Here is a 27,157-nt window from a genome sequence, read left to right on the forward strand (position 1 = left end):
GAGCCTTGTCCTCTCAGGATATTGTGCAGGATGGTCAGTGTGCTAATTGTCATGTACCCCCTCACCAGCTTACCTTACCAGTATCAGTGCAGGAGCCTTGTCCTCTCAGGATATTGTGCAGGATGGTCAGTGTGCTAATTGTCATGTACCTCCTCTCCAGCTTACCTTACCAGTACCAGTGCAGCAGCCTTGTCCTCTCAGGATATTGTGCAGGATGGTCAGTGTGCTAATTGTCATGTACCTCCTCACCAGCTTACCTTACCAGTACCGGTGCAGGAGCCTTGTCCTCTCAGGATATTGTGCAGGATGGTCAGTGTGCTAATTGTCATGTACCTCCTCACCAGCTTACCTTACCAGTACCGGTGCAGCAGCCTTGTCCTCTCAGGATATTGTGCAGGATGGTCAGTGTGCTAATTGTCATGTACCTCCTCACCAGCTTACCTTACCAGTTCCGGTACAGCAGCCTTGTCCTCTCAGGATATTGTGCAGGATGGTCAGTGTTCTAATTTTCATGTACCTCCTCACCAGCTTACCTTACCAGTACCGGTGCAGCAGCCTTGTCCTCTCAGGATATTGTGCAGGATGGTCAGTGTGCTAATTTTCATGTACCTCCTCTCCAGCTTACCTTACCAGTAATGGTACAGCAGCCTTGTCCTCTCAGGATATTGTGCAGGATGGTCAGTGTGCTAATTGTCATGTACCTCCTCTCCAGCTTACCTTACCAGTACCGGTGCAGGAGCCTTGTCCTCTCAGGATATTGTGCAGGATGGTCAGTGTGCTAATTGACATGTACCCCCTCACCAGCTTACCTTACCAGTACCGGAACAGCAGCCTTGTCCTCTCAGGATATTGTACAGGATGGTCAGTGTTCTCATTGTCATGTACCTCCTCACCAGCTTACCTTACCAGTACCGGTGCAGCAGCCTTGTCCTCTCAGGATATTGTGCAGGATGGTCAGTGTGCTAATTGTCATGTACCTCCTCTCCAGCTTACCTTACCAGTAATGGTACAGCAGCCTTGTCCTCTCAGGATATTGTGCAGGATGGTCAGTGTGCTAATTGTCATGTACCTCCTCTCCAGCTTACCTTACCAGTACCGATGCAGCAGCCTTGTCCTCTCAGGATATTGTGCAGGATGGTCAGTGTGCTAATATTCATGTACCTCCTCACCAGCTTACCTTACCAGTACCGGTACAGCAGCCTTGTCCTCTCAGGATATTGTGCAGGATGGTCAGTGTGCTAATTGTCATGTACCTCCTCTCCAGCTTACCTTACCAGTACCGGTACAGAAGCCTTGTCCTCTCAGGATATTGTGCAGGATGGTCAGTGTTCTAATTGTCATGTACCTCCTCACCAGCTTACCTTACCAGTACCGGTGCAGCAGCCTTGTCCTCTCAGGATATTGTGCAGGATGGTCAGTGTGCTAATTGTCATGTACCTCCTCTCCAGCTTACCTTACCAGTACCGGTGCAGCAGCCTTGTCCTCTCAGGATATTGTGCAGGATGGTCAGTGTGCTAATTGTCATGTACCACCTCACCAGCTTACCTTACCAGTACCGGTGCAGCAGCCTTGTCCTCTCAGGATATTGTGCAGGATGGTCAGTGTGCTAATTGTCATGTACCTCCTCTCCAGCTTACCTTACCAGTAGCGGTGCAGCAGCCTTGTCCTCTCAGGATATTGTGCAGGATGGTCAGTGTGCTAATTGTCATGTACCTCCTCTCCAGCTTACCTTACCAGTACTGGTGCAGCAGCCTTGTCCTCTCAGGATATTGTGCAGGATGGTCAGTGTGCTAATTGTCATGTACCTCCTCACCAGCTTACCTTACCAGTACCGGTGCAGCAGCCTTGTCCTCTCAGGATATTATGCAGGATGGTCAGTGTGCTAATTGTCATGTACCTCCTCTCCAGCTTACCTTACCAGTACCGGTGCAGCAGCCTTCTCCTCTCAGGATATTGTGCAGGATGGTCAGTGTGCTAATTGTCATGTACCTCCTCACCAGCTTACCTTACCAGTACCGGTGCAGCAGCCTTGTCCTCTCAGGATATTGTGCAGGATGGTCAGTGTGCTAATTGTCATGTACCCCTCACCAGCTTACCTTACCAGTAATGGTGCAGCAGCCTTGTCCTCTCAGGATATTGTGCAGGATGGTCAGTGTGCTAATTGTCATGTACCCCTCACCAGCTTACCTTACCAGTAATGGTGCAGCAGCCTTGTCCTCTCAGGATATTGTGCAGGATGGTCAGTGTGCTAATTGTCATGTACCTCCTCTCCAGCTTACCTTATCAGTACCGGTACAGCAGCCTTGTCCTCTCAGGATATTGTGCAGGATGGTCAGTGTGCTAATTGTCATGTACCCCTCACCAGCTTACCTTACCAGTAATGGTGCAGCAGCCTTGTCCTCTCAGGATATTGTGCAGGATGGTCAGTGTGCTAATTGTCATGTACCTCCTCTCCAGCTTACCTTACCAGTACCGGTGCAGCAGCCTTGTCCTCTCAGGATATTGTGCAGGATGGTCAGTGTGCTAATTGTCATGTACCTCCTCTCCAGCTTACCTTACCAGTACTGGTGCAGCAGCCATCTCCTCTCAGGATATTGTGCAGGATGGTCAGTGTGCTAATTGTCATGTACCCCCTCACCAGCTTACCTTACCAGTAATGGTACAGCAGCCTTGTCCTCTCAGGATATTGTGCAGGATGGTCAGTGTGCTAATTGTCATGTACCCCCTCACCAGCTTACCTTACCAGTACCGGTGCAGCAGCCTTGTCCTCTCAGGATATTGTGCAGGATGGTCAGTGTGCTAATTTCATGTACCTCCTCTCCAGCTTACCTTACCAGTACCGGTGCAGGAGCCTTGTCCTCTCAGGATATTGTGCAGGATGGTCAGTGTGCTAATTGTCATGTACCCCCTCACCAGCTTACCTTACCAGTACCGGTGCAGGAGCCTTGTCCTCTCAGGATATTGTGCAGGATGGTCAGTGTGCTAATTGTCATGTACCTCCTCTCCAGCTTACCTTACCAGTACCGGTGCAGCAGCCTTGTCCTCTCAGGATATTGTGCAGGATGGTCAGTGTGCTAATTGTCATGTACCTCCTCACCAGCTTACCTTACCAGTTCCGGTACAGCAGCCTTGTCCTCTCAGGATATTGTGCAGGATGGTCAGTGTTCTAATTTTCATGTACCTCCTCACCAGCTTACCTTACCAGTACCGGTGCAGCAGCCTTGTCCTCTCAGGATATTGTGCAGGATGGTCAGTGTGCTAATTTTCATGTACCTCCTCTCCAGCTTACCTTACCAGTAATGGTACAGCAGCCTTGTCCTCTCAGGATATTGTGCAGGATGGTCAGTGTGCTAATTGTCATGTACCTCCTCTCCAGCTTACCTTACCAGTACCGGTGCAGGAGCCTTGTCCTCTCAGGATATTGTGCAGGATGGTCAGTGTGCTAATTGACATGTACCCCCTCACCAGCTTACCTTACCAGTACCGGAACAGCAGCCTTGTCCTCTCAGGATATTGTACAGGATGGTCAGTGTTCTCATTGTCATGTACCTCCTCACCAGCTTACCTTACCAGTACCGGTGCAGCAGCCTTGTCCTCTCAGGATATTGTGCAGGATGGTCAGTGTGCTAATTGTCATGTACCTCCTCTCCAGCTTACCTTACCAGTAATGGTACAGCAGCCTTGTCCTCTCAGGATATTGTGCAGGATGGTCAGTGTGCTAATTGTCATGTACCTCCTCTCCAGCTTACCTTACCAGTACCGGTGCAGCAGCCTTGTCCTCTCAGGATATTGTGCAGGATGGTCAGTGTGCTAATTGTCATGTACCTCCTCACCAGCTTACCTTACCAGTACCGGTACAGCAGCCTTGTCCTCTCAGGATATTGTGCAGGATGGTCAGTGTGCTAATTGTCATGTACCTCCTCTCCAGCTTACCTTACCAGTACCGGTACAGAAGCCTTGTCCTCTCAGGATATTGTGCAGGATGGTCAGTGTTCTAATTGTCATGTACCTCCTCACCAGCTTACCTTACCAGTACCGGTGCAGCAGCCTTGTCCTCTCAGGATATTGTGCAGGATGGTCAGTGTGCTAATTGTCATGTACCTCCTCTCCAGCTTACCTTACCAGTAATGGTACAGCTGCCTTGTCCTCTCAGGATATTGTGCAGGATGGTCAGTGTGCTAATTGTCATGTACCTCCTCTCCAGCTTACCTTACCAGTACCGGTGCAGCAGCCTTGTCCTCTCAGGATATTGTGCAGGATGGTCAGTGTGCTAATTGTCATGTACCACCTCACCAGCTTACCTTACCAGTACCGGTGCAGCAGCCTTGTCCTCTCAGGATATTGTGCAGGATGGTCAGTGTGCTAATTGTCATGTACCTCCTCTCCAGCTTACCTTACCAGTACCGGTGCAGGAGCCTTGTCCTCTCAGGATATTGTGCAGGATGGTCAGTGTTCTAATTGTCATGTACCTCCTCTCCAGCTTACCTTACCAGTACTGGTGCAGCAGCCTTGTCCTCTCAGGATATTGTGCAGGATGGTCAGAGTGCTAATTGTCATGTACCTCCTCTCCAGCTTACCTTACCAGTACTGGTGCAGCAGCCTTGTCCTCTCAGGATATTGTGCAGGATGGTCAGTGTGCTAATTGTCATGTACCTTCTCTCCAGCTTACCTTATCAGTACCGGTGCAGCAGCCTTGTCCTCTCAGGATATTGTGCAGGATGGTCAGTGTGCTAATTGTCATGTACCCCCTCACCAGCTTACCTTACCAGTAATGGTACAGCAGCCTTGTCCTCTCAGGATATTGTGCAGGATGGTCAATGTGCTAATTGTCATGTACCCCCTCACCAGCTTACCTTACCAGTACTGGTGCAGCAGCCTTGTCCTCTCAGGATATTGTGCAGGATGGGCAGTGTGCTAATTGTCATGTACCTCCTCTCCAGCTTACCTTACCAGTACCGGTACAGCAGCCTTGTCCTCTCAGGATATTGTGCAGGATGGTCAGTGTGCTAATTGTCATGTTCCTCCTCTCCAGCTTACCTTACCAGTACCGGTGCAGGAGCCTTGTCCTCTCAGGATATTGTGCAGGATGGGCTGTGTGCTAATTGTCATGTACCTCCTCTCCAGCTTACCTTACCAGTACTAGTGCAGCAGCCTTGTCCTCTCAGGATATTGTGCAGGATGGTCAGTGTGCTAATTGTCATGTACCTCCTCTCCAGCTTACCTTACCAGTACCGGTGCAGGAGCCTTGTCCTCTCAGGATATTGTGCAGGATGGTCAGTGTGCTAATTGTCATGTACCCCCTCACCAGCTTACCTTACCAGTACCAGTGCAGGAGCCTTGTCCTCTCAGGATATTGTGCAGGATGGTCAGTGTGCTAATTGTCATGTACCTCCTCTCCAGCTTACCTTACCAGTACCGGTGCAGCAGCCTTGTCCTCTCAGGATATTGTGCAGGATGGTCAGTGTGCTAATTGTCATGTACCTCCTCACCTGCTTACCTTACCAGTACCGGTGCAGCAGCCTTGTCCTCTCAGGATATTGTGCAGGATGGTCAGTGTGCTAATTGTCATGTACCTCCTCACCAGCTTACCTTACCAGTACCGGTGCAGGAGCCTTGTCCACTCAGGATATTGTGCAGGATGGTCAGTGTGCTAATTGTCATGTACCCCCTCACCAGCTTACCTTACCAGTACCGGTGCAGCAGCCTTGTCCTCTCAGGATATTGTGCAGGATGGTCAGTGTGCTAATTGTCATGTACCCCCTCACCAGCTTACCTTACCAGTAATGGTACAGCAGCCTTGTCCTCTCAGGATATTGTGCAGGATGGTCAGTGTGCTAATTGTCATGTACCTCCTCTCCAGCTTACCTTACCAGTACCGGTGCAGGAGCCTTGTCCTCTCAGGATATTGTGCAGGATGGGCAGTGTGCTAATTGTCATGTACCTCCTCTCCAGCTTACCTTACCAGTACCGGTGCAGCAGCCTTGTCCTCTCAGGATATTGTGCAGGATGGGCAGTGTGCTAATTGTCATGTACCTCCTCACCAGCTTACCTTACCAGTACCGGTGCAGGACCCACCTTGGGTATCCTCCTTTGCACAGGTTATGTTGAAGTTAGTGGATCGCTTATCAGCCCCCATGCTTCCTCCCACTGTGGGGTACCCACAGCAATTATAGCCTGCTATGTTTGTACCCCCCATACATCCTTCCTGGATGGATGCTTATGCTCACCCAACTCAAGATATGGCTCATACGTCTGCCGCCTTTCAGCAAGATATGTTAGAGGTGGACAGACCGTTAGCCACCATAGAACATAGGCAGTTTGTATTATTTCAGGTTGCCCAGATTTCATATTCTGGCACATAATCTGAGGAGGCAGATGATGCACAGGTTTCTCCTCCAGGGTCCCCCTTGGGTGAGAAGTACCATCATTTGATAGTGGATGTTTCTTCTCTAGTGAGGGTGGTTAAATCATTCTTGAATATAGAGGATGAGGAACCCGCTCCTAAGCCTAAAGCCTCAGTGTTTAAATGACAAAAGGTGGTTAAGGCTGAGTTCCCTCAATTAGAACAGCTCACTGAGTTTATGGGCGAAGCATGGAATATTCCTAACAAATGGTTCCAGATTCCAAAAAGACTAGTGTCTTTTTACCCTCTCCCACCTGGTGAGTATACTAAATGGGATGTCCCTCCTATGGTGGATTCCCATATGGCGCATTTAGTTAAGAGCTCTACGTTGCCTATACCATCCGCATCCTCCCTTAAGGACGCTACAGATGGAAAACTAGAAACTTGTCTTAAGTCTATTTACTCATTTTCTTGTGCTATTACTAGGCCGGCTATGGCCGCAGCCTGGGTAGCTAAGGCTATTGAAGGATGGACGAAAGCATCTGATGACATCCTGTCTTTCAGTGCAATCAGGGAGCAACTGGCCTACATCTCCCATGTTCGGGAGGCAGCCTCTTATTTGGAAGAAGCTGCATTGGATACTGGATTCCTTGCTTCTAAAGCTTTTACAACTTTGGTAGTCACCCGCAGAGTCCATTGGCTACGATCCTGGACAGTGGACTCAGAATCTAAGACGGCTCTCAAATCCTTGCTTTTCCCTGGCAATGTACTGTTTGGCGCAGAATTGGACAAGATAGTGGATACTCTGGCAGCCTTAAAATCTTTTTTTTTTCCCATCAGCAGCTATTTCTAAGCCTAATAGGTTTTCCTTTTGGCCTTTTCGTCTCCAAGGTAAGGCAAAAGGACAATCCTTTCTAAGGCAGCCTGCTTCAGACAAGACCAACAAGTCTAGATCTAAGCAGCCTTGGGCTCCCAGACGTCCACCTCCTAAGTCTGATGACAAACCGTCCGTCTGATGAAGCGGGCCTCCTCCTGGGGGATCCCAGGGTGGGAGGCCGAGTTTTGCTGTGTGCCAACTCATGGCATCAGACAATCGCAGACCACAGGGTCAGAGAAGTGGTCTAATGTATACGCTCTCACTTTCCAGAGATATCCTCCCCAGCAATTTTCATTGTACAGGTCTTTCATCAGACCCCATGAGGGCCCAGACCTTCGAGGAAGTCATTCACTCCCTGCTAAGTTCAGGTGTGGTAATATCTGTTCCTTCAGTTCAACAAGGAACTGGTTTTTATTCCACTCTGCCAGAAAAATAGCCCGTAGAGTTTCCATTCGAAACTTGGACAATGGAACCTGGGGATTTCATGTTTTCTCTGGACATTCAGGATTTGTATCTGCATGTGCTTATTATGCCATCCCATGGATGGGGCGCTGTAAAAGGTCATCATATCTTTCAGGGAAGATGGACAACTAAAGAAAATCACCTGCCTATAAACATCCTGGAGCTTCGATCTATGTACAGAGGGCCTGATTCAGACCCGGACGCTAAGCCGCGGACGCACGCTATGGCCGATAATCACCCTTTTGTTCATGAGTTTGCATCATTAGGCGCATGTGCGCTTCACTGACTGCGCTCGGGAATTGTGCGCTCATAGTACACAGACTGGACGCTAATTCTAGGGCCAGACCTGTTAGTACAGGGTCCTTGTCTGCACTCGGACCTCCCTTGTCTGTCTTTGATGGTGTGGTTCTTAAGTTATCCCTCTTATGAGCCAAAGGTTTCTATAGCTCTGTGGTCAGGATGATGCTTGGGGTGAGGAAGCCTTCCTCAGCCCGCATCTGTCACAGGGTTTAGCACTCTTATTTTTAAGGGTGCTCACCCAGAGGTCATGACCCTATGGTTTTAGGGGTTTGGGTGCTTGCTTTTCATTTTTTCTCTGTTTTCGGACAGAGCTGTCCTATGTACCCGTATTGGTTACCTTCCATAAGTGGTATCCTGGGGTTTTAATTTTGATTGAAGAATGTGTGGTTGCGGTTTGTCGGACCTTCATGTACGGTTTGCGGTGGCGCTTTTCCTAGACAATTGTGCAGGGCGGCCACATAGGCTTCCGTCCATACCTTCCATAGGTTTTTGCCTTTGAGACATTTGCCTCTCAGGATGCTTCTTTCGGGTGCAGGATTCTCCTTTTTACTCAGGAGCTCCCTTAGGGGAAACTGCTTTAGGATAGGGATGTGCAGGCTCGGATAGGTTCGAGTTTGCACGTGGAGTTCGGATTTTTTCCTCCAAAAAAACGGAACTCAGAAAGAGGCAAAACGTCATCTTACATGGACGAACATCATCATTCCTGGACTTTTGTCCAGGAATGATGATGTTCGTTCATGTAAGATGACGTTTTGCCTCTTTCTGAGTTCCGTTTTTTTGGAGGGAAAAATCCGAACTCCACGTGCAAACTCGAACCTATCCGAGCCTGCACATTCCTACTTTAGGACATCCCCATGGTAATCCCTGTGGACCCCCTATGGACCCTGAAGAAGAAATTTAGAGCTATGGTAAGAACTTACCCTTGTTAACTTTATTTCTTTGAAGTTCATAGGGTCCACAGGGTGCCTTAATAAAACCTGTATATGTGAAACGTACGTCGGCGGTGGGAGTAGTTTTCACTACTCTGATATGTGTCTCCCAATATAACTATATTACTGTTTAACTGCTCAAACTATCCTCGTTATGCTGTAGTGCTATTTTGATTAAACAGCGCTTGGTTTATATATCAATACACAGTATGTATGTCAGTAGTAATTTAACTGATTCACCTATCCTCGTTGTGCTATAGCGCTATTCAGATTTAACAGCGCTTGGTTCATATACTCAACAGAACACGCAGTATATATATCAGTAGTACAACGGCTGATAGGGACACTAATTCAGAGCTGACATATTTCTCAGTGTTCTAAATTATTCAATACAGCTAGTAAGCGTATCTGTATCTAAATCCTTATGGATATTGGCCCTCATTCAGAGCTGTTCGCTATTTGCGGTAGTTCGTTCAAAAACAAGGGGTGGCTATTCAAATGATCTGTTCGCAAATTGCAGTCTGTTCACACCTCTAAGTCTGAACGAGCGAGCAAAACATACGCTCGTTTATTTGATAAAAACGCCCCCTGGCCACTCGCACCATACGTCATGTCCGCTATTTATTTGATTAATCGAGGATATGAACTGCTCGCTATTCCTGTGGTTGGTTTTTTCAACCGCTGTTTTGCGAGCAGTTCTGAGTTTAAAAAAACCAAGTGACGTGGTCAATGACGCAGCTGGATTAATTATGCACACCCTTAAAACGCCCGTTTTGACCTTTAAGCACGCCTGCGTTCGAATTCCACTCCCCGTTTTCAAGCACCTTCCCCTGGTACCACCCACATACACCTCATTCTGTCACTCAAAATAGCAGGCACTCACTATATAGCGTACAAACGATTTTCAGCCGCACTGACTGGTTCGCGCATGCGTACTAAAAACTGTACGCATGCGCAGATGTGCGAACATCGCTCGGAACGAGCGTACTGCCGCTAACGAGCGGCTCTGAATGAGGGCCATTGTCAGTTTTATAAACAAATAATACTAATGATTTATTTTACGATTTAACTGACATCCCTTTGACCAATAGGGATTTAATCCTGAGCTGACGTAATGCTTAGGGTCCTGAATAATTAGTACAGCCCTCAAACTATACGGTCATTAGGAATACAAATCCTGAATGGATGCAATACTCAGGGCTTGAGACTAGTAATATAACATCTGGACCTATTTGCACTTTAACTATATGGACATAAAATAAATATTTATTAAACCATTATTATTATCCTGACAAAAACCATAACTAATAATTTTTTGAGCTCACGTAACTGCGGGCTGATGTCGTGTTCTGAATTGGTAATAAAAATCGGATCAGGTTCCATTATAGTTATATAGTGCACACTGAGTTTTGCTTATTCAATATACCATACCAGGCAATTATATTCTAAGTATTGCTATTTACCACTGTGTCATTTATTTTCATGTGGGCACTAATACATTCACAAGGTGCAACTAATTACCTAGTTCCGTGGTGTGTGCATTATACCTCTTATTTTATCTGGATATTAGAGGATAAGAAATACAAGCACACCACTATAAAGAATCTTTATTACAACATTGCATTAAGGTGTGATTGTGTATATTGTTGCGATCCGACCAGAGTTACTAAAAATAAATGTGAAAAAAATATCGGTGAAAGCCCTATGATAATAACACCACCTGGAGGTGGCGTTATCCAAGGTCTCCCCCGGTTACCAGCCTTCTGCCCTGCTCTAACAGGATGAGCAGAGCTGGGAGTCGGTCCCTGTAATCAGCTGTGTGGTCTAAACAGACCACAAGCTGATCACTGTAAAAAAAAGAAAAGAAAATTGTTAAAAAAAAAATTCACTTACCTGACTCCAGGGACTGGTGATCGGGCCTCCGGTAATGTCTCCCCTCTGGTCAGCTGGTCTCCCATAGTGCCCTGCTGCCTGGTCATCAGGTGATCGGGTCCCAGTGCAGTATGGGAGATCACCTGACCGGAGGAATGGAGAACATCACCGGAGGCCTGGAGCATGCAGGTAAGTGTAAGTAAGGGAGAGGGGGGTCGCGGGGGGGTAGGTAGGGTTGCGGGGGGGCCGTGATTGTGGGGGGCAGGGCTTAGTGCCAGGGGGCGGGGCTTCGCGCCAGAGGGGGGGTAGCAGTGGTGACCGGTCGGCGCATGCGCGGGCACTTAATCACAGTATTTTTTGCAAAAATACCGTGATAAGGCTCCAAAGGGGATTCGCAGGGACAGAGATTTATCGCAATCTCTGTCCCTGCAAGGGATTTGTAGTAAATCCCTGTGATATTACCTGAATTCGCAATGCGAATTCAGTCGGTAATATCACACTACAATCTGCATTACAAATGCGGATTGTAGTAAATAGAGCCCTTTGTGTGATTTATATTACCAACAGATGTGAGCGCCATTTCAGTATATGATTTCTAATACAACAGCGACACCTAGAGGCTAAGGGGATGTTCTTATAACTACACTTGTGGTTACTGGAATTGCAACATTGTTCTATAATCAGAGAGCTGTTACTTAGTAGATGCCTCTGGTACTAGAAGTATCACAACTCACATTCCTGATATATCACTCCACATTGGCTGAATTAGTTGCTAACCCTATTGTCAGGACCTTAGTGCAAACTGGATGCATAATAATAATGAGGATTCAGGTTGATTAATCATTCCACATAATAAATACCAATTGGGATAAAAAAGACACACTCATTTATTTAATATTTTTTTATTGCTCATAATATAGAATATCTTTTTTCATATTTCACGTCAGGAGTTCATTTGTATTTTAAAATTTAATGAATAAAATTTACATTTTATGCTCATTCCTAGGGGTAAATTTACTAAGAGTCGAGATAGGTCAGGTATTTTTTTTTTGTTTAATCTTGATTTACATCGCCTAAACTCGGGCTTGTTTTGTTTTCTTGGTTTTGCAAATTTACTAAGAAGCGAGTTTAGCTGAAAGTCAGTTTTCTGATGGTGAAGCAAATCGAGATTTCTCTCCCGAGTTACAAGTGAAGATGAGATAACTGACCCGAGATTACAGTGTTTACTATTACTGCAAATCTCGCCCCAGCTAGCAGCCTGCACATACAGTATCAGTGACTCTCCCCAGCTAGCAGCCTGCACATACAGTATCAGTGATATATGTGACTCTCCCCAGCTAGCAGCCTGCACATACAGTATCAGTGATATATGTGATTATCCCCAGCTAGCAGCCTGCACATACTGTATCAGTGATATATGTGACTCTCCCCAGCTAGCAGCCTGCACATACAGTATCAGTGATATATGTGACTCTCCCCAGCTAGCAGCCTGTACATACAGTATCAGTGATATATGTGACTCTCCCCAGCTAGCAGCCTGCACATACAGTATCAGTGATATATGTGACTCTCCCCAGCTAGCAGCCTGTACATACAGTATCAGTGATATATGTGACTCTCCCCAGCTAGCAGCCTGTACATACAGTATCAGTGATATATGTGACTCTCCCCAGCTAGCAGCCTGCACATACTGTATCAGTGATATATGTGATTATCCCCAGCTAGCAGCCTGCACATACTGTATCAGTGATATATGTGACTCTCCCCAGCTAGCAGCCTGCACATACAGTATCAGTGATATATGTGACTCTCCCCAGCTAGCAGCCTGCACCTACAGTATCAGTGATATATGTGACTGTCCCCAGCTAGCAGCCTGTACATACAGTATCAGTGATATATGTGACTCTCCCCAGCTAGCAGCCTGCACATACAGTATCAGTGACATATGTGACTCTCCCCAGCTAGCAGCCTGCACATACAGTATCAGTGATATATGTGACTCTCCCCAGCTAGCAGCCTGCACATACTGTATCAGTGATATATGTGATTATCCCCAGCTAGCAGCCTGCACATACAGTATCAGTGATATATGTGACTCTCCCCAGCTAGCAGCCTGCACATACAGTATCAGTGATATATGTGACTCTCCCCAGCTAGCAGCACATACAGTATCAGTGATATATGTGACTCTCCCCAGCTAGCAGCCTGCACATACAGTATCAGTGATATGTGACTCTCCCCAGCTAGCAGCCTGCACATACAGTATCAGTGATATGTGACTCTCCCCAGCTAGCAGCCTGCACATACAGTATCAGTGATATGTGACTCTCCCCAGCTAGCAGCCTGCACATACAGTATCAGTGATATATGTGACTCTCCCCAGCTAGCAGCACATACAGTATCAGTGACATATGTGTCTCTACCCAGCTAGCAGCCTGCACATACAGTATCAGTGATATGTGACTCTCCCCAGCTAGCAGCCTGCACATACAGTATCAGTGACATATGTGACTCTCCCCAGCTAGCAGCCTGCACATACAGTATCAGTGACATATGTGACTCTCCCCAGCTAGCAGCCTGCAAATACTGTATCAGTGACTCTCCCCAGCTAGCAGCCTGCACATACAGTATCAGTGATATATGTGACTCTCCCCAGCTAGCAGCCTGCACATACAGTATCAGTGATATGTGACTCTCCCCAGCTAGCAGCCTGCACATACAGTATCAGTGATATATGTGACTCTCCCCAGCTAGCAGCACATACAGTATCAGTGATATGTGACTCTCCCCAGCTAGCAGCCTGCACATACTGTATCAGTGATATGTGACTCTCCCCAGCTAGCAGCCTGCACATACAGTATCAGTGATATATGTGACTCTCCCCAGCTAGCAGCCTGCACATACAGTATCAGTGATATATGTGACTCTCCCCAGCTAGCAGCCTGCACATACAGTATCAGTGATATATGTGACTCTCCCCAGCTAGCATCCTGCATATACTGTATCAGTGATATATGTGACTCTCCCCAGCTAGCAGCCTGCACATACAGTATCAGTGATATGTGACTCTCCCCAGCTAGCAGCCTGTACATACAGTATCAGTGATGTATGTTATTATCCCCAGCTAGCAGCCTGCACATACAGTATCAGTGATATATGTGACTCTCCCCAGCTAGCAGCCTGCACATACAGTATCAGTGATATATGTGACTCTCCCCAGCTAGCAGCCTGCACATACAGTATCAGTGATATATGTGACTCTCCCCAGCTAGCATCCTGCACATACTGTATCAGTGATATATGTGACTCTCCCCAGCTAGCAGCCTGCACATACTGTATCAGTGATATATGTGATTATCCCCAGCTAGCAGCCTGCACATACAGTATCAGTGATATATGTGACTCTCCCCAGCTAGCAGCCTGCACATACAGTATCAGTGATATATGTGACTCTCCCCAGCTAGCAGCACATACAGTATCAGTGATATATGTGACTCTCCCCAGCTAGCAGCCTGCACATACAGTATCAGTGATATATGTGACTCTCCCCAGCTAGCAGCCTGTACATACAGTATCAGTGATATATGTGACTCTCCCCAGCTAGCAGCACATACAGTATCAGTGATATATGTGACTCTCCCCAGCTAGCAGCACATACAGTATCAGTGACATATGTGTCTCTACCCAGCTAGCAGCCTGCACATACAGTATCAGTGATATGTGACTCTCCCCAGCTAGCAGCCTGCACATACAGTATCAGTGACATATGTGACTCTCCCCAGCTAGCAGCCTGCACATACAGTATCAGTGACTCTCCCCAGCTAGCAGCCTGCACATACAGTATCAGTGATATATGTGACTCTCCCCAGCTAGCAGCACATACTGTATCAGTGATATGTGACTCTCCCCAGCTAGCAGCCTGCACATACTGTATCAGTGATATATGTGACTCTCCCCAGCTAGCAGCCCGCACATACTGTATCAGTAATATATGTGACTCTCCCCAGCTATCATCCTGTACATACAGTATCAGTGATATATGTGACTCTCCCCAGCTAGCATCCTGCATATACTGTATCAGTGATATATGTGACTCTCCCCAGCTAGCAGCCTGCACATACAGTATCAGTGATATGTGACTCTCCCCAGCTAGCAGCCTGTACATACAGTATCAGTGATGTATGTTATTATCCCCAGCTAGCAGCCTGCACATACAGTATCAGTGATATATGTGACTCTCCCCAGCTAGCAGCCTGCACATACAGTATCAGTGATATATGTGACTCTCCCCAGCTAGCAGCCTGCACATACAGTATCAGTGATATATGTGACTCTCCCCAGCTAGCATCCTGCACATACTGTATCAGTGATATATGTGATTATCCCCAGCTAGCAGCCTGCACATACAGTATCAGTGATATATGTGACTCTCCCCAGCTAGCAGCCTGCACATACTGTATCAGTGATATATGTGATTATCCCCAGCTAGCAGCCTGCACATACAGTATCAGTGATATATGTGACTCTCCCCAGCTAGCAGCACATACAGTATCAGTGATATATGTGACTCTCCTCAGCTAGCAGCCTGCACATACAGTATCAGTGATATATGTGACTCTCCCCAGCTAGCAGCACATACAGTATCAGTGATATATGTGACTCTCCTCAGCTAGCAGCCTGCACATACAGTATCAGTGATATGTGACTCTCCCTAGCTAGCAGCCTGTACATACAGTATCAGTGATGTATGTTATTATCCCCAGCTAGCAGCCTGTACATACAGTATCAGTGATATATGTGACTCTCCCCAGCTAGCAGCCTGCACATACAGTATCAGTGATATATGTGACTCTCCCCAGCTAGCAGCCTGTACATACAGTATCAGTGATATATGTGACTCTCCCCAGCTAGCAGCCTGTACATACAGTATCAGTGATATATGTGACTCTCCCCAGCTAGCAGCACATACAGTATCAGTGATATATGTGACTCTACCCAGCTAGCAGCCTGCACATACAGTATCAGTGATATATGTGACTCTCCCCAGCTAGCAGCACATACAGTATCAGTGACATATGTGTCTCTACCCAGCTAGCAGCCTGCACATACAGTATCAGTGATATGTGACTCTCCCCAGCTAGCAGCCTGCACATACAGTATCAGTGACATATGTGACTCTCCCCAGCTAGCAGCCTGCACATACAGTATCAGTGATATATGTGACTCTCCCCAGCTAGCAGCCTGCACATACAGTATCAGTGATATGTGACTCTCCCCAGCTAGCAGCCTGCACATACAGTATCAGTGATATATGTGACTCTCCCCAGCTAGCAGCACATACAGTATCAGTGATATGTGACTCTCCCCAGCTAGCAGCACATACAGTATCAGTGATATATGTGACTCTCCCCAGCTAGCAGCCTGCACATACAGTATCAGTGATATATGTGACTCTCCCCAGCTAGCAGCCCGCACATACTGTATCAGTAATATATGTGACTCTCCCCAGCTATCATCCTGTACATACAGTATCAGTGATATATGTGACTCTCCCCAGCTAGCATCCTGCATATACTGTATCAGTGATATATGTGACTCTCCCCAGCTAGCAGCCTGCACATACAGTATCAGTGATATGTGACTCTCCCCAGCTAGCAGCCTGTACATACAGTATCAGTGATGTATGTTATTATCCCCAGCTAGCAGCCTGCACATACAGTATCAGTGATATATGTGACTCTCCCCAGCTAGCAGCCTGCACATACAGTATCAGTGATATATGTGACTCTCCCCAGCTAGCAGCCTGCACATACAGTATCAGTGATATATGTGACTCTCCCCAGCTAGCATCCTGCACATACTGTATCAGTGATATATGTGACTCTCCCCAGCTAGCAGCCTGCACATACTGTATCAGTGATATATGTGACTCTCCCCAGCTAGCAGCCTGCACATACAGTATCAGTGATATATGTGACTCTCCCCAGCTAGCAGCACATACAGTATCAGTGATATATGTGACTCTCCTCAGCTAGCAGCCTGCACATACAGTATCAGTGACATATGTGACTCTCCCCAGCTAGCAGCCTGCACATACAGTATCAGTGATATATGTGACTCTCCCCAGCTAGCAGCACATACAGTATCAGTGATATATGTGACTCTCCTCAGCTAGCAGCCTGCACATACAGTATCAGTGATATGTGACTCTCCCTAGCTAGCAGCCTGTACATACAGTATCAGTGATGTATGTTATTATCCCCAGCTAGCAGCCTGTACATACAGTATCAGTGATATATGTGACTCTCCCCAGCTAGCAGCACATACAGTATCAGTGATATGTGACTCTCCCTAGCTAGCAGCCTGTACATACAGTATCAGTGATGTATGTTATTATCCCCAGCTAGCAGCCTGTACATACAGTATCAGTGATATATGTGACTCTCCCCAGCTAGCAGCACATACAGTATCAGTGATATGTGACTCTCCCTAGCTAGCAGCCTGTACATACAGTATCAGTGATGTATGTTATTATCCCCAGCTAGCAGCCAGCACATACAGTATCAGTGATATATGTGATTATCCCCAGCTAGCAGCCTGCACATACAGTATCAGTGATATGTGACTCTCCCCAGCTAGCAGCACATACAGTATCAGTGATATGTGACTCTCCCCAGCTAGCAGCACATACAGTATCAGTGATATGTGACTCTCCCTAGCTAGCAGCCTGTACATACAGTATCAGTGACATATGTGACTCTCCCCAGCTAGCAGCCTGCACATACAGTATCAGTGATATATGTGACTCTCCCCAGCTAGCAGCACATACAGTATCAGTGATATATGTGACTCTCCTCAGCTAGCAGCCTGCACATACAGTATCAGTGATATGTGACTCTCCCTAGCTAGCAGCCTGTACATACAGTATCAGTGATGTATGTTATTATCCCCAGCTAGCAGCCTGTACATACAGTATCAGTGATATATGTGACTCTCCCCAGCTAGCAGCACATACAGTATCAGTGATATGTGACTCTCCCTAGCTAGCAGCCTGTACATACAGTATCAGTGATGTATGTTATTATCCCCAGCTAGCAGCCAGCACATACAGTATCAGTGATATATGTGACTCTCCCCAGCTAGCAGCCTGCACATACAGTATCAGTGATATGTGACTCTCCCCAGCTAGCAGCACATACAGTATCAGTGATATATGTGACTCTCCCCAGCTAGCAGCCTGCACATACAGTATCAGTGATATGTGACTCTCCCCAGCTAGCAGCCTGTACATACAGTATCAGTGATATATGTGACTCTCCCCAGCTAGCAGCACATACAGTATCAGTGATATATGTGACTCTCCCCAGCTAGCAGCCTGCACATACAGTATCAGTGATATATGTGACTCTCCCCAGCTAGCAGCCTGTACATACAGTATCAGTGATATATGTGATTATCCCCAGCTAGCAGCCTGCACATACAGTATCAGTGATATATGTGACTCTCCCCAGCTAGCAGCCTGCACATACAGTATCAGTGATATATGTGACTCTCCCCAGCTAGCAGCACATACAGTATCAGTGATATATGTGACTCTCCCCAGCTAGCAGCCTGTATATACAGTATCAGTGATATATGTGACTCTCCCCAGCTAGCAGCCTGCACATACAGTATCAGTGATATATGTGACTCTCCCCAGCTAGCAGCCTGCACATACAGTATCAGTGATATATGTGACTCTCCCCAGCTAGCAGCCTGTATATACAGTATCAGTGATATATGTGACTCTCCCCAGCTAGCAGCACATACAGTATCAGTGATATATGTGACTCTCCCCAGCTAGCAGCCTGCACATACAGTATCAGTGATATATGTGACTCTCCCCAGCTAGCAGCCTGCACATACAGTATCAGTGATATATGTGACTCTCCCCAGCTAGCAGCCTGTACATACAGTATCAGTGATATATGTGACTCTCCCCAGCTAGCAGCCTGCACATACAGTATCAGTGATATATGTGACTCTCCCCAGCTAGCAGCCTGCACATACAGTATCAGTGATATATGTGACTCTCCCCAGCTAGCAGCCTGCACATACAGTATCAGTGATATGTGACTCTCCCCAGCTAGCAGCCTGCACATACAGTATCAGGGATATATGTGACTCTCCCCAGCTAGCAGCCTGTACATACAGTATCACTGATATATGTGCTGGCAGCTTGTGGTGTACCTGTAATAATTTTTTTTTTTTTTTTAAATGACGTGAGGTTCCCCCCCAAAAAAAACACTAACCAGCCCCGAAATTGCCAGCCTGTCCTGGTACCTAAAATTATGGGGAACAAAATGAATAGGGTTACCCAGTAAATTAGGTACCAGCACCAGGCAGCAGGGCTGGTTTTAAATATAGGGGCAAAAAAATGCATAGGGGTACCCCTATATTTAAAACCAGCCCTGGACCCTTACTAGCGGGGGGCTGATGCCACAGACAGGGAAGCCCTTTGACCACGCCCCCCAGCCGCAGCATCAGTCCTGACTGCTAGTCATCCCAGGCCAGGGATCCCTGGGGAGTTGAGTACCCCTCCAAGCAAGGGGGGGCTATCCCTGCCACCCCTGGGCGGTGGGTGGCGGGTTAAGTCTACCATAACTCTTTATTTCTGGTAACTTGTCCTTGTTGTGTAAAATTAGAAAAATATACATTGTCTTTCCAGTCGAACTACAGGTGCCAGCAAGCCTCCCCCGCATGCTAGTACTTGGAGAACCACAAGTACCATGCATTAAGGGCCTGCTGGCACCTGTAGTTCACTGGGAAAGAAATTAGTAAAAAACCACTACACACACCATGAAATTAAAGTTTTATTACACACATACATACATACATACATTGACTTAAGTGGCCCTGAACATCGGGTAGCAGGTGTCAACATAAAGTGAAAAACCTGAAAGAAAAAGCCAATACTCACCCTTATGTCCCGCGACGTTCTCCGCAGATATCCAATTCTGTGGGCAGACACACTGTGATAGCATGTATTAACATTACCGATTTTTGCCGATGGCGAGTAAAGGCAAGATTTACATCTCGGGAGAGAAAGAAAAGTGAGAAAACCAATTTTGCGAGATGAAAAACTTTCCTAAAAACACCCGAGATTGTCATCTCGACCAAACTCATTTCTTAGTAAATTTACCCCTTAGTGCGCCAACAAAGAGGACATTTATTTTTCTTCTTGCGTTGCCACGGGGCGCCCACCCTGATGCACCTGGCTTCATTGGGTATTTTTCACTCGATCACTGATTCCCTCATCTTCTGTCAGTGTTTTTCTTGTGTAGTTTGTTCTACCTTCTCCTCTCTTCCACCCCTGCCTTGGGCTTGCTTACAAAACTGGCTGCCAGTGGCTGGGGGTGGGGTATATGTGTAGGGCCAGTGCATCCTGGGAGATAAAGCTTTAACTGATTGGTGCATGGCTCACTCCTACCAACTATACCCCATGGAAATCCCTGTGGACCCTATGGAGTTCAAAGAAATAGAGTTAACAGGGGTAAGTCTACCATAACTCTTCATTTCTGGTCACTTTTCCTTCTCTACTGGTCACTTTGCTCACATTGTTGTCATTGGTGCAGATATTTCTTTTCCACATTCCCCATCATATCTTCTCTAAACCATATTGTGTCCATCTCTTCCAGCTCCAGGTGTGTTAGTATGAATAATGTGCTATGCTCTATACTAGCAGATTTCTCTTATATTTCTCTATTCTGTGTTCTCTATTAGTTACATCCAAAATTATTTTCCAGATTCAAACTTTCTCATCTGCTCTTAAGCACAACGTCTCAGGAAATTTAGAGACAATGATGAATAACTTCCGTCCTCCTCAATCTCTGAATGGTCGACAAGTGCAGGCTTCATTCCAAAGAGCGACCCAATCACCAAACAGCACGTCAGCACCGACTGTCACAAGCGACTCACATGCCAGTCTCCAGTATGGTGCAACCCTCTCTGTGCTCACACTGCTGCTTCTGCTAATTTAGAGACCAACCTGAGTGTAACCTGACCAAGATGTCACCTTCTCCACCACAAACAATGTGTGCAGAAACCAACTTCACCATACCATGTATCTAATCTAAGTCTAAGATAAAGAATAAATTTACTGAGCAGTAGCTTTGCCAAGGGTCTAACACAGCTGGACATTGCCGGCAGTCTGATAAATTTACTATTCTGCGCTTTTGAAAACTGCGTTGATGTCCATTGGTGTAGAAATGACCAAATTGCTGGTGTTGTGGTCAAAACTCCATGCAAAAAAAATAAAACTCAGCTACAAAGATTATTAATTATGATTCTATAGACATAAAGTAATTAACATTGTCCAAGACATAAAAACATTTTTGTACCACAATTAAAAGTTAATTTTTTTGCCTCTTTAATATAATTATTACAATGTAAACTATTGCTATCCTAATAAAAATAAACTATAATTCCCGCCTAAGATAGTAATAAAATAGTGTCTACCCTGTGAGAGCACTATATTAATTGCCCTCATTGTATGCATATTGTGGCTCCTCTCCTCCTGATTGGGCAGATAGCAGTGTGATTGTGACATATTGTGGCTCCTCTCCTCCTGATTGGGCAGATAGCAGTGTGATTGTGACATATTGTGGCTCCTCTCCTCCTGATTGGGCAGATAGCAGTGTGATTGTGACATATTGTGGATCCTCTCCTCCTGATTGGGCAGATAGCAGAGTGATTGTGACATATTGTGGATCCTCTCCTCCTGATTGGGCAGATAGCAGTGTGATTGTGGAGTATTGTGGTTCCTCTCCTCCTGATTGGGCAGATAGCAGCGTGATTGTGACATATTGTGGCTCCTCTCCTCCTGATTGGGCAGATTGCAGAGTGATTATGGAGTATTGTGGCTCCTCTCCTCCTGATTGGGCAGATAGCAGCATGATTGTGGAGTATTGTGGCTCCTCTCCTCCTGATTGGGCAGATAGCAGTGTGATTGTGGAGTATTGTGGCTCCTCTCCTCCTGATTGGGCAGATAGCAGTGTGATTGTGACATATTGTGGATCCTCTCCTCCTGATTGGGCAGATAGCAGTGTGATTGTGACATATTGTGGATCCTCTCCTCCTGATTGGGCAGATAGCAGTGTGATTGTGACATATTGTGGATCCTCTCCTCCTGATTGGGCAGATAGCAGTGTGATTGTGACATATTGTGGATCCTCTCCTCCTGATTGGGCAGATAGCAGTGTGATTGTGACATATTGTGGCTCCTCTCCTCCTGATTGGGAAGATCGCAGTGTTATTGTGGCTCCTCTTCTCCTGATTGGGTAGAAAGTAGGGATGTGTGGTTCGGATTCTGTGGAATCCGAACAATGGAGATCTGAGTTCACCCGAGAAGTGGCTCGGGTGTTCCAGCCTAACTCGGATCCCACTGCGAGGCTGAACATCATCCTCCTGATGTCGGATTCTCGCGAGAGTTTGCCTCTATATAAGGATACTCTGCTCCATTTCACTCCCACGCTGCGCACTGCTCTGCTGATAGTGATACTGGCTGTGTCCAGAGACTCACAAGTGGCTGTGCTGGTAAAGTGACTGTGTATAAGGCGCACACTGCACACTGATATATGCTGCGCTATACTCTGCTGATCAAAGACTCACAAGTAGCTGTGTGTACAAAAATAAAGTTTAAAAAAATAAACAAAAATTTCAGGAAAGTTAGAAGTTTAAAAAAAACATATTTTTTGGTGCTGTACCCCCACTGTGTATACACAGGCACCATGGCTCCTTGGCCCATAGCCCTCTGTGTATACAAGCACTGTGACTCATTGGGCCTTAGGGGGTCATTCAGACCCGCTCACGAGCGGCAGTACGCTCGCAAGCGGGTCGATGTTCCCCACTGCGCATGCGCACGACGGAGGGAGCTCCGTCGTGCACATGCGCGAGACACAACGAGCAACGGGCTTTCCATCGCTCCGGGTCTCGCACCAAAGGGGGCGTGCTGTTGATGGTGATTGACAGCACGCCCACTTTGGTGGGCGTGCCTGCCAGACGGAGGCGTTCCCATGGGAACGCCTACCGTCTGAAGCCGGCCCCACTGACATCACTAGTGATGTCAGTGGGAGTGATTGTGGCTCTGATAGAGCCAAAATCACTCCAGGGCTTGTGGCAGGGAGACCCTACCGCAGGGTCTCCGTCGCAAGTCCGATGGTCGCGATGGTCAAGACCATCGTGACCATCTTTTTGGCCACTCGCATATGCTGTGGGTGGTCACCCACAGCTCTGCGAGCGGCCAGGAGGCCGCTCCTTTTTCATGGAGGAGGGCCCCGATTCAGAGCGAGCGTTCTGCTCAGAGCGTTCAGCTCTGAATCAGGGCCTTAGCCCTCTGTGTATAAATTAAAAGCACCGTGACTCCTTGGGCAGTATCTCTCTGTGTGTATAAGCACTGTGACTCCTTGGGTAATAGCTATCTGTGTGTATAAGCACCGTTACTCCTTGGGCAATAGCCCTCTGTGAGGAGGCAAGGGAAAGGACTTCTAGGACTTGCATGCATGTTGAAAAGAGTTAACCCCATGACCCATTTCTGTGTTCTTAAATTGAAGCCCTCAGTCTGCATAAGTCTCATACAGGAAGTTTGCCAGCAGCAGACAGTAAGGGAGTGTTCCTGTTACAAAAGCCCTCCTCCTTCTTCTCTGGAAAGACTGATACCAGGGCCCACCAATGAGAGAGAGACAAGGAAGTAGGGTGGTGCAGCAAGGGGAATTGTGGGGAAGTGTGCGAGTACAGTGTGACTCTGGAGGTTGGGGTGTTGTCCTCTCTCAGTGTCTTTAGATATATAGCAGATCTGTGTGCCCTGCTACAGCTTTCATTGCTGGCCAGGTAGAGAGGAGATATACAGCAGCTCTGTGTGCCCTGCTACAGCTGCCATTGCTGGCCAGGCAAGGAGGAGATATATAGCAGCTCTGTGTGCCCTGATACAGCTGCCATTGCTGGCCAGGCAGGGAGATATACAGCAGCTCTGTGTGCCCTGCTACAGCTGTCATTGCTGACCAGGTAGGGAGGAGATATAGAGCAGCTCTGTGTGCCCTGCTACAGCTGTCACTGCTGGCCAGGTAGGGAGGAGATATACAGCAGCTCTGTGTGCCCTGCTACAGCTGTCATTGCTGACCAGGTAGGGAGGAGATATAGAGCAGCTCTGTGTGCCCTGCTACAGCTGTCACTGCTGGCCAGGTAGGGAGGAGATATACAGCAGCTCTGTGTGCCCTGCTACAGCTGTCATTGCTGACCAGGTAGGGAGGAGATATAGAGCAGCTCTGTGTGCCCTGCTACAGCTGTCACTGCTGGCCAGGTAGGGAGGAGATATACAGCAGCTCTGTGTGCCCTGCTACAGCTGTCATTGCTGACCAGGTAGGGAGGAGATATAGAGCAGCTCTATGTGCCTTGCTACAGCTTTCATTGTTGACCAGGTAGGGAGGAGATATACAGCAGCTCTGTGTGCCCTGCTACAGCTGCCATTGCTGGCCAGGCAGGGAGATATACAGCAGCTCTGTGTGCCCTGCTACAGCTGTCATTGCTGGCCAGGTAGGGAGGAGATAGAGTTCAGCAAAGTATTTTCCAGCTGCTGTATGAGTGGACTGTATTGATATAACCCTGCTTACTGTTTGCTGGATTTCTGTGTCTCCTTGAATAAAGTTCATCTTGCCTTCATTATAACCTGCTCCACTGTGTGATCCCTGAACCCCGGGATACCCAGGTCACCCGGTATCCTCACATTTGGTGGCAGCGGTGGCATGTCACACAGTTCCTGCAGTTATTCCAGGGGAGTGAGTAGAAGCAACGCTAACACCAGAGAATATCATCATGGAGAGTCAGTCAGGAGTTGCAACCGGCGGCCAAATTGAAAACGTCATGAGAGGACAGGAGAAGTTTTACCGGACAGCCCGGAAATCGCACCTGCAAGGATTTTGCAGGATGAAGGGAATTGCGTATAATGGGACTGACACCCAGGAGATTCTGGTACTGTGCTTGTTGGAATGGGATCGTGCACACCCAGAGGATCCCGACCACCTGAGTGATGATATAGAAGGACCGACAGGCAGTGGAAGCACTTCTTCCAGTCGGTTACCCGAGTCAACCACCGCTACTCCCACCCTACTACAGAGCTGGCTGGGGGCGCTAGGTGAAAGTGCAACTACACAAGAGAGCTGGAGTGATCCAAGCGATATTAGGGGTACAAATCCCTACTAGCAGCGGAACTGTGCTATTGCCCAGAGGGGCTGAACAAGAGAAGTGGCGCTTGGGATTTAAGGATGTTCCCACATTTCGAGAGAATGAAACTGACATTGACACTCACCTCCAGATCTTTGAGAATCTCATGGGAGTACTTGGGGCCAACTCTCACCGGTAGAGCTCTGGAAGCTTACCTGGCTCTAACTCCCCAGGAATGTGGAGCCTACACCTGTACAAAGAAGGCATTGCTGGCTAACTTTCAGATCACGGCAGAATCTTATCATCTCAAATTCAGGACACTGAGCAAAAGTGGGACTGCTTCCTACCAAGAGTTTGCCAGTCAGCTACAGCAAACCTGTGGAAAATGGCTTGAGGGTAGACAGGCCTCTACTGTGGAGCATATCATCAACATAATCGTAGTAGAACAACTAATGATTAAGATGGCACCAGAGGTACGGGAGTGGGTCGCAGACCGGAAGCCCAGCACACCTGACCAAGCTGCAGAATGGGCTGATGAATATACAGCTAACCGTCCTGAATGAAGAGACTTCAGTGCAACAGGTGGTACAAGAGCCCCACGAGTGGAGAAGCTCCCTAACAGAGAACCACGCATAAATGATAGTAGTAGAGGAGGCCCTATCAAAAACATCTCTTATCAGCCACCCAGATTCAAAGTGGATAACCCAGGACCTCATAAGTGTTACCGCTGCAATCAACCAGGACACTTGTTGAGGACCTGTCCATGCATGCGAGGGCCATTCCCTGGGGCTAGACTGGCCCCAGTCTCTGTGGTATGTTACCCCATGGAGGATTATTGCGAGGAGGTCATCTAGTCAGATGCGGCCGAGATGATGGATGGGGTGTATATTGTAAACCTGGTTCTGGGGGAGGAGCAGGCAACTCCTCAGAATATGCAGGGGCACTTACAGCCTGTGTTGGTAGAGGACCAGCAGGTATAGGGCCTACGAGATTCTGGGGCCTCACTCACATTGATTGAGCCAGACCTGATTCCCACCTCCCAGGTGATTCCTGGACAGTATGTACGAATTGCCACCGCCGGGGCACAACAGACCAATATCCCCGTCGCCAAGATACATCTCGACTAGGGAGCCGATCAAGGAATCGTGGAGGTCGGAGTACTCAAGGGGCTACCAGCCAAGGTCATTCTCGGGTATGATCAGGGACTGGTGACACGCTTTGTTCAAGTGGTGACCCAGAGCCAAACCCAAAGAGCAGTGACCCAGGTGATAGATACAGAACAGAACCAACCTACCCGGACCACAATGGTGAGTGATTCCAGTCCCTTGTCCAGTACTTCAGAGATGGACTTGGGGGAGGTGGACCGGAGCGAGTTTCGACAGCCCCAATGGATAGACCCTTCCCTAAGTAAATTAAGGAGCGCAGCTGACCTGGTGTTGGAAACAGCCGATGGGAGCAAGATAGTTTGGGAAGAGGAATTGCTGTACCATTTGGTCATTCTTTAGTCTGGACAAGAAACAGTCATGCCTACTAAACAGTTGGTGGTACCTACACCAAATAGAGCACAATTACTAGCCCTTGCTCATGACATTCCAGTGGCCGGGCATTTTGGTACCCATAAAACACTGGCCCGACTGTTGCAGAATTTCTTCTGGCCACGGATCTCTAGAGACATTAAGCAGTATCGAGACACCTGTGATACCTGCCAGAGACCAGGGAAGCCCCAGTGAAAAGCTCCTCTGCACCCATTACCTATTATAGGGGAGCCCTTTGCCCATATTGCCATAGACCTAGTTGGACCATTAGTTATTCCCAGTCATACAGGAAAGAAGTACATCCTAACACTGGTGGACTTTGCTACATGCTATCCTGAGGCTGTGGCCCTATCATCTATTGACACAGAACATGTTGCGCAAGCATTGACGTACATATTCAGTCGGCTTGGATACCCGCAGGAAGTTGTCACAGATCAAGGACCCCAATTCCAAGGTGAACTAATGCAAACCCTGTGGGAAAAGTGGGGGGTTCAACCTCTTCGGACCACCTCTTATCATCCACAGACTCTGTGAACGTTTCAATGGAACGCTAAATAGACTTCTACAAGCTTTACGTGCAGTCCGAGGGGAGGGACTGGGAGAGAGCCCTTCAACAGCTTCTATTCGTTTATCGGGACGTCCC

At 47.5% G+C, this 27,157-nt stretch overlaps 1 protein-coding gene across 1 annotated transcript in view; it reads left to right on the forward strand.

Annotated features, from left to right (window-relative positions):
* The window catches only part of LOC148442500 (carbonic anhydrase 4-like), a gene marked incomplete at its 5' end in the record, with an annotated part of 219,419 nt that extends 198,057 nt beyond the window's left edge, over nucleotides 1-21,362 (forward strand). Inside the window, one exon of the mRNA XM_088463880.1 lies at nucleotides 20,569-21,362. Within this exon, the coding sequence (XP_088320006.1) occupies nucleotides 20,569-20,802 (234 nt within the window). The remainder of the gene's footprint in view (nucleotides 1-20,568) is intronic.
* Between the last annotated feature and the right edge of the window lie 5,795 nt (nucleotides 21,363-27,157).

Source organism: Taudactylus pleione, unplaced genomic scaffold (assembly GCF_031769625.1).
Source record: "Taudactylus pleione unplaced genomic scaffold, aTauple2 ptg001489l, whole genome shotgun sequence".
Taxonomy (NCBI): Eukaryota; Metazoa; Chordata; class Amphibia; order Anura; family Myobatrachidae; genus Taudactylus; species Taudactylus pleione.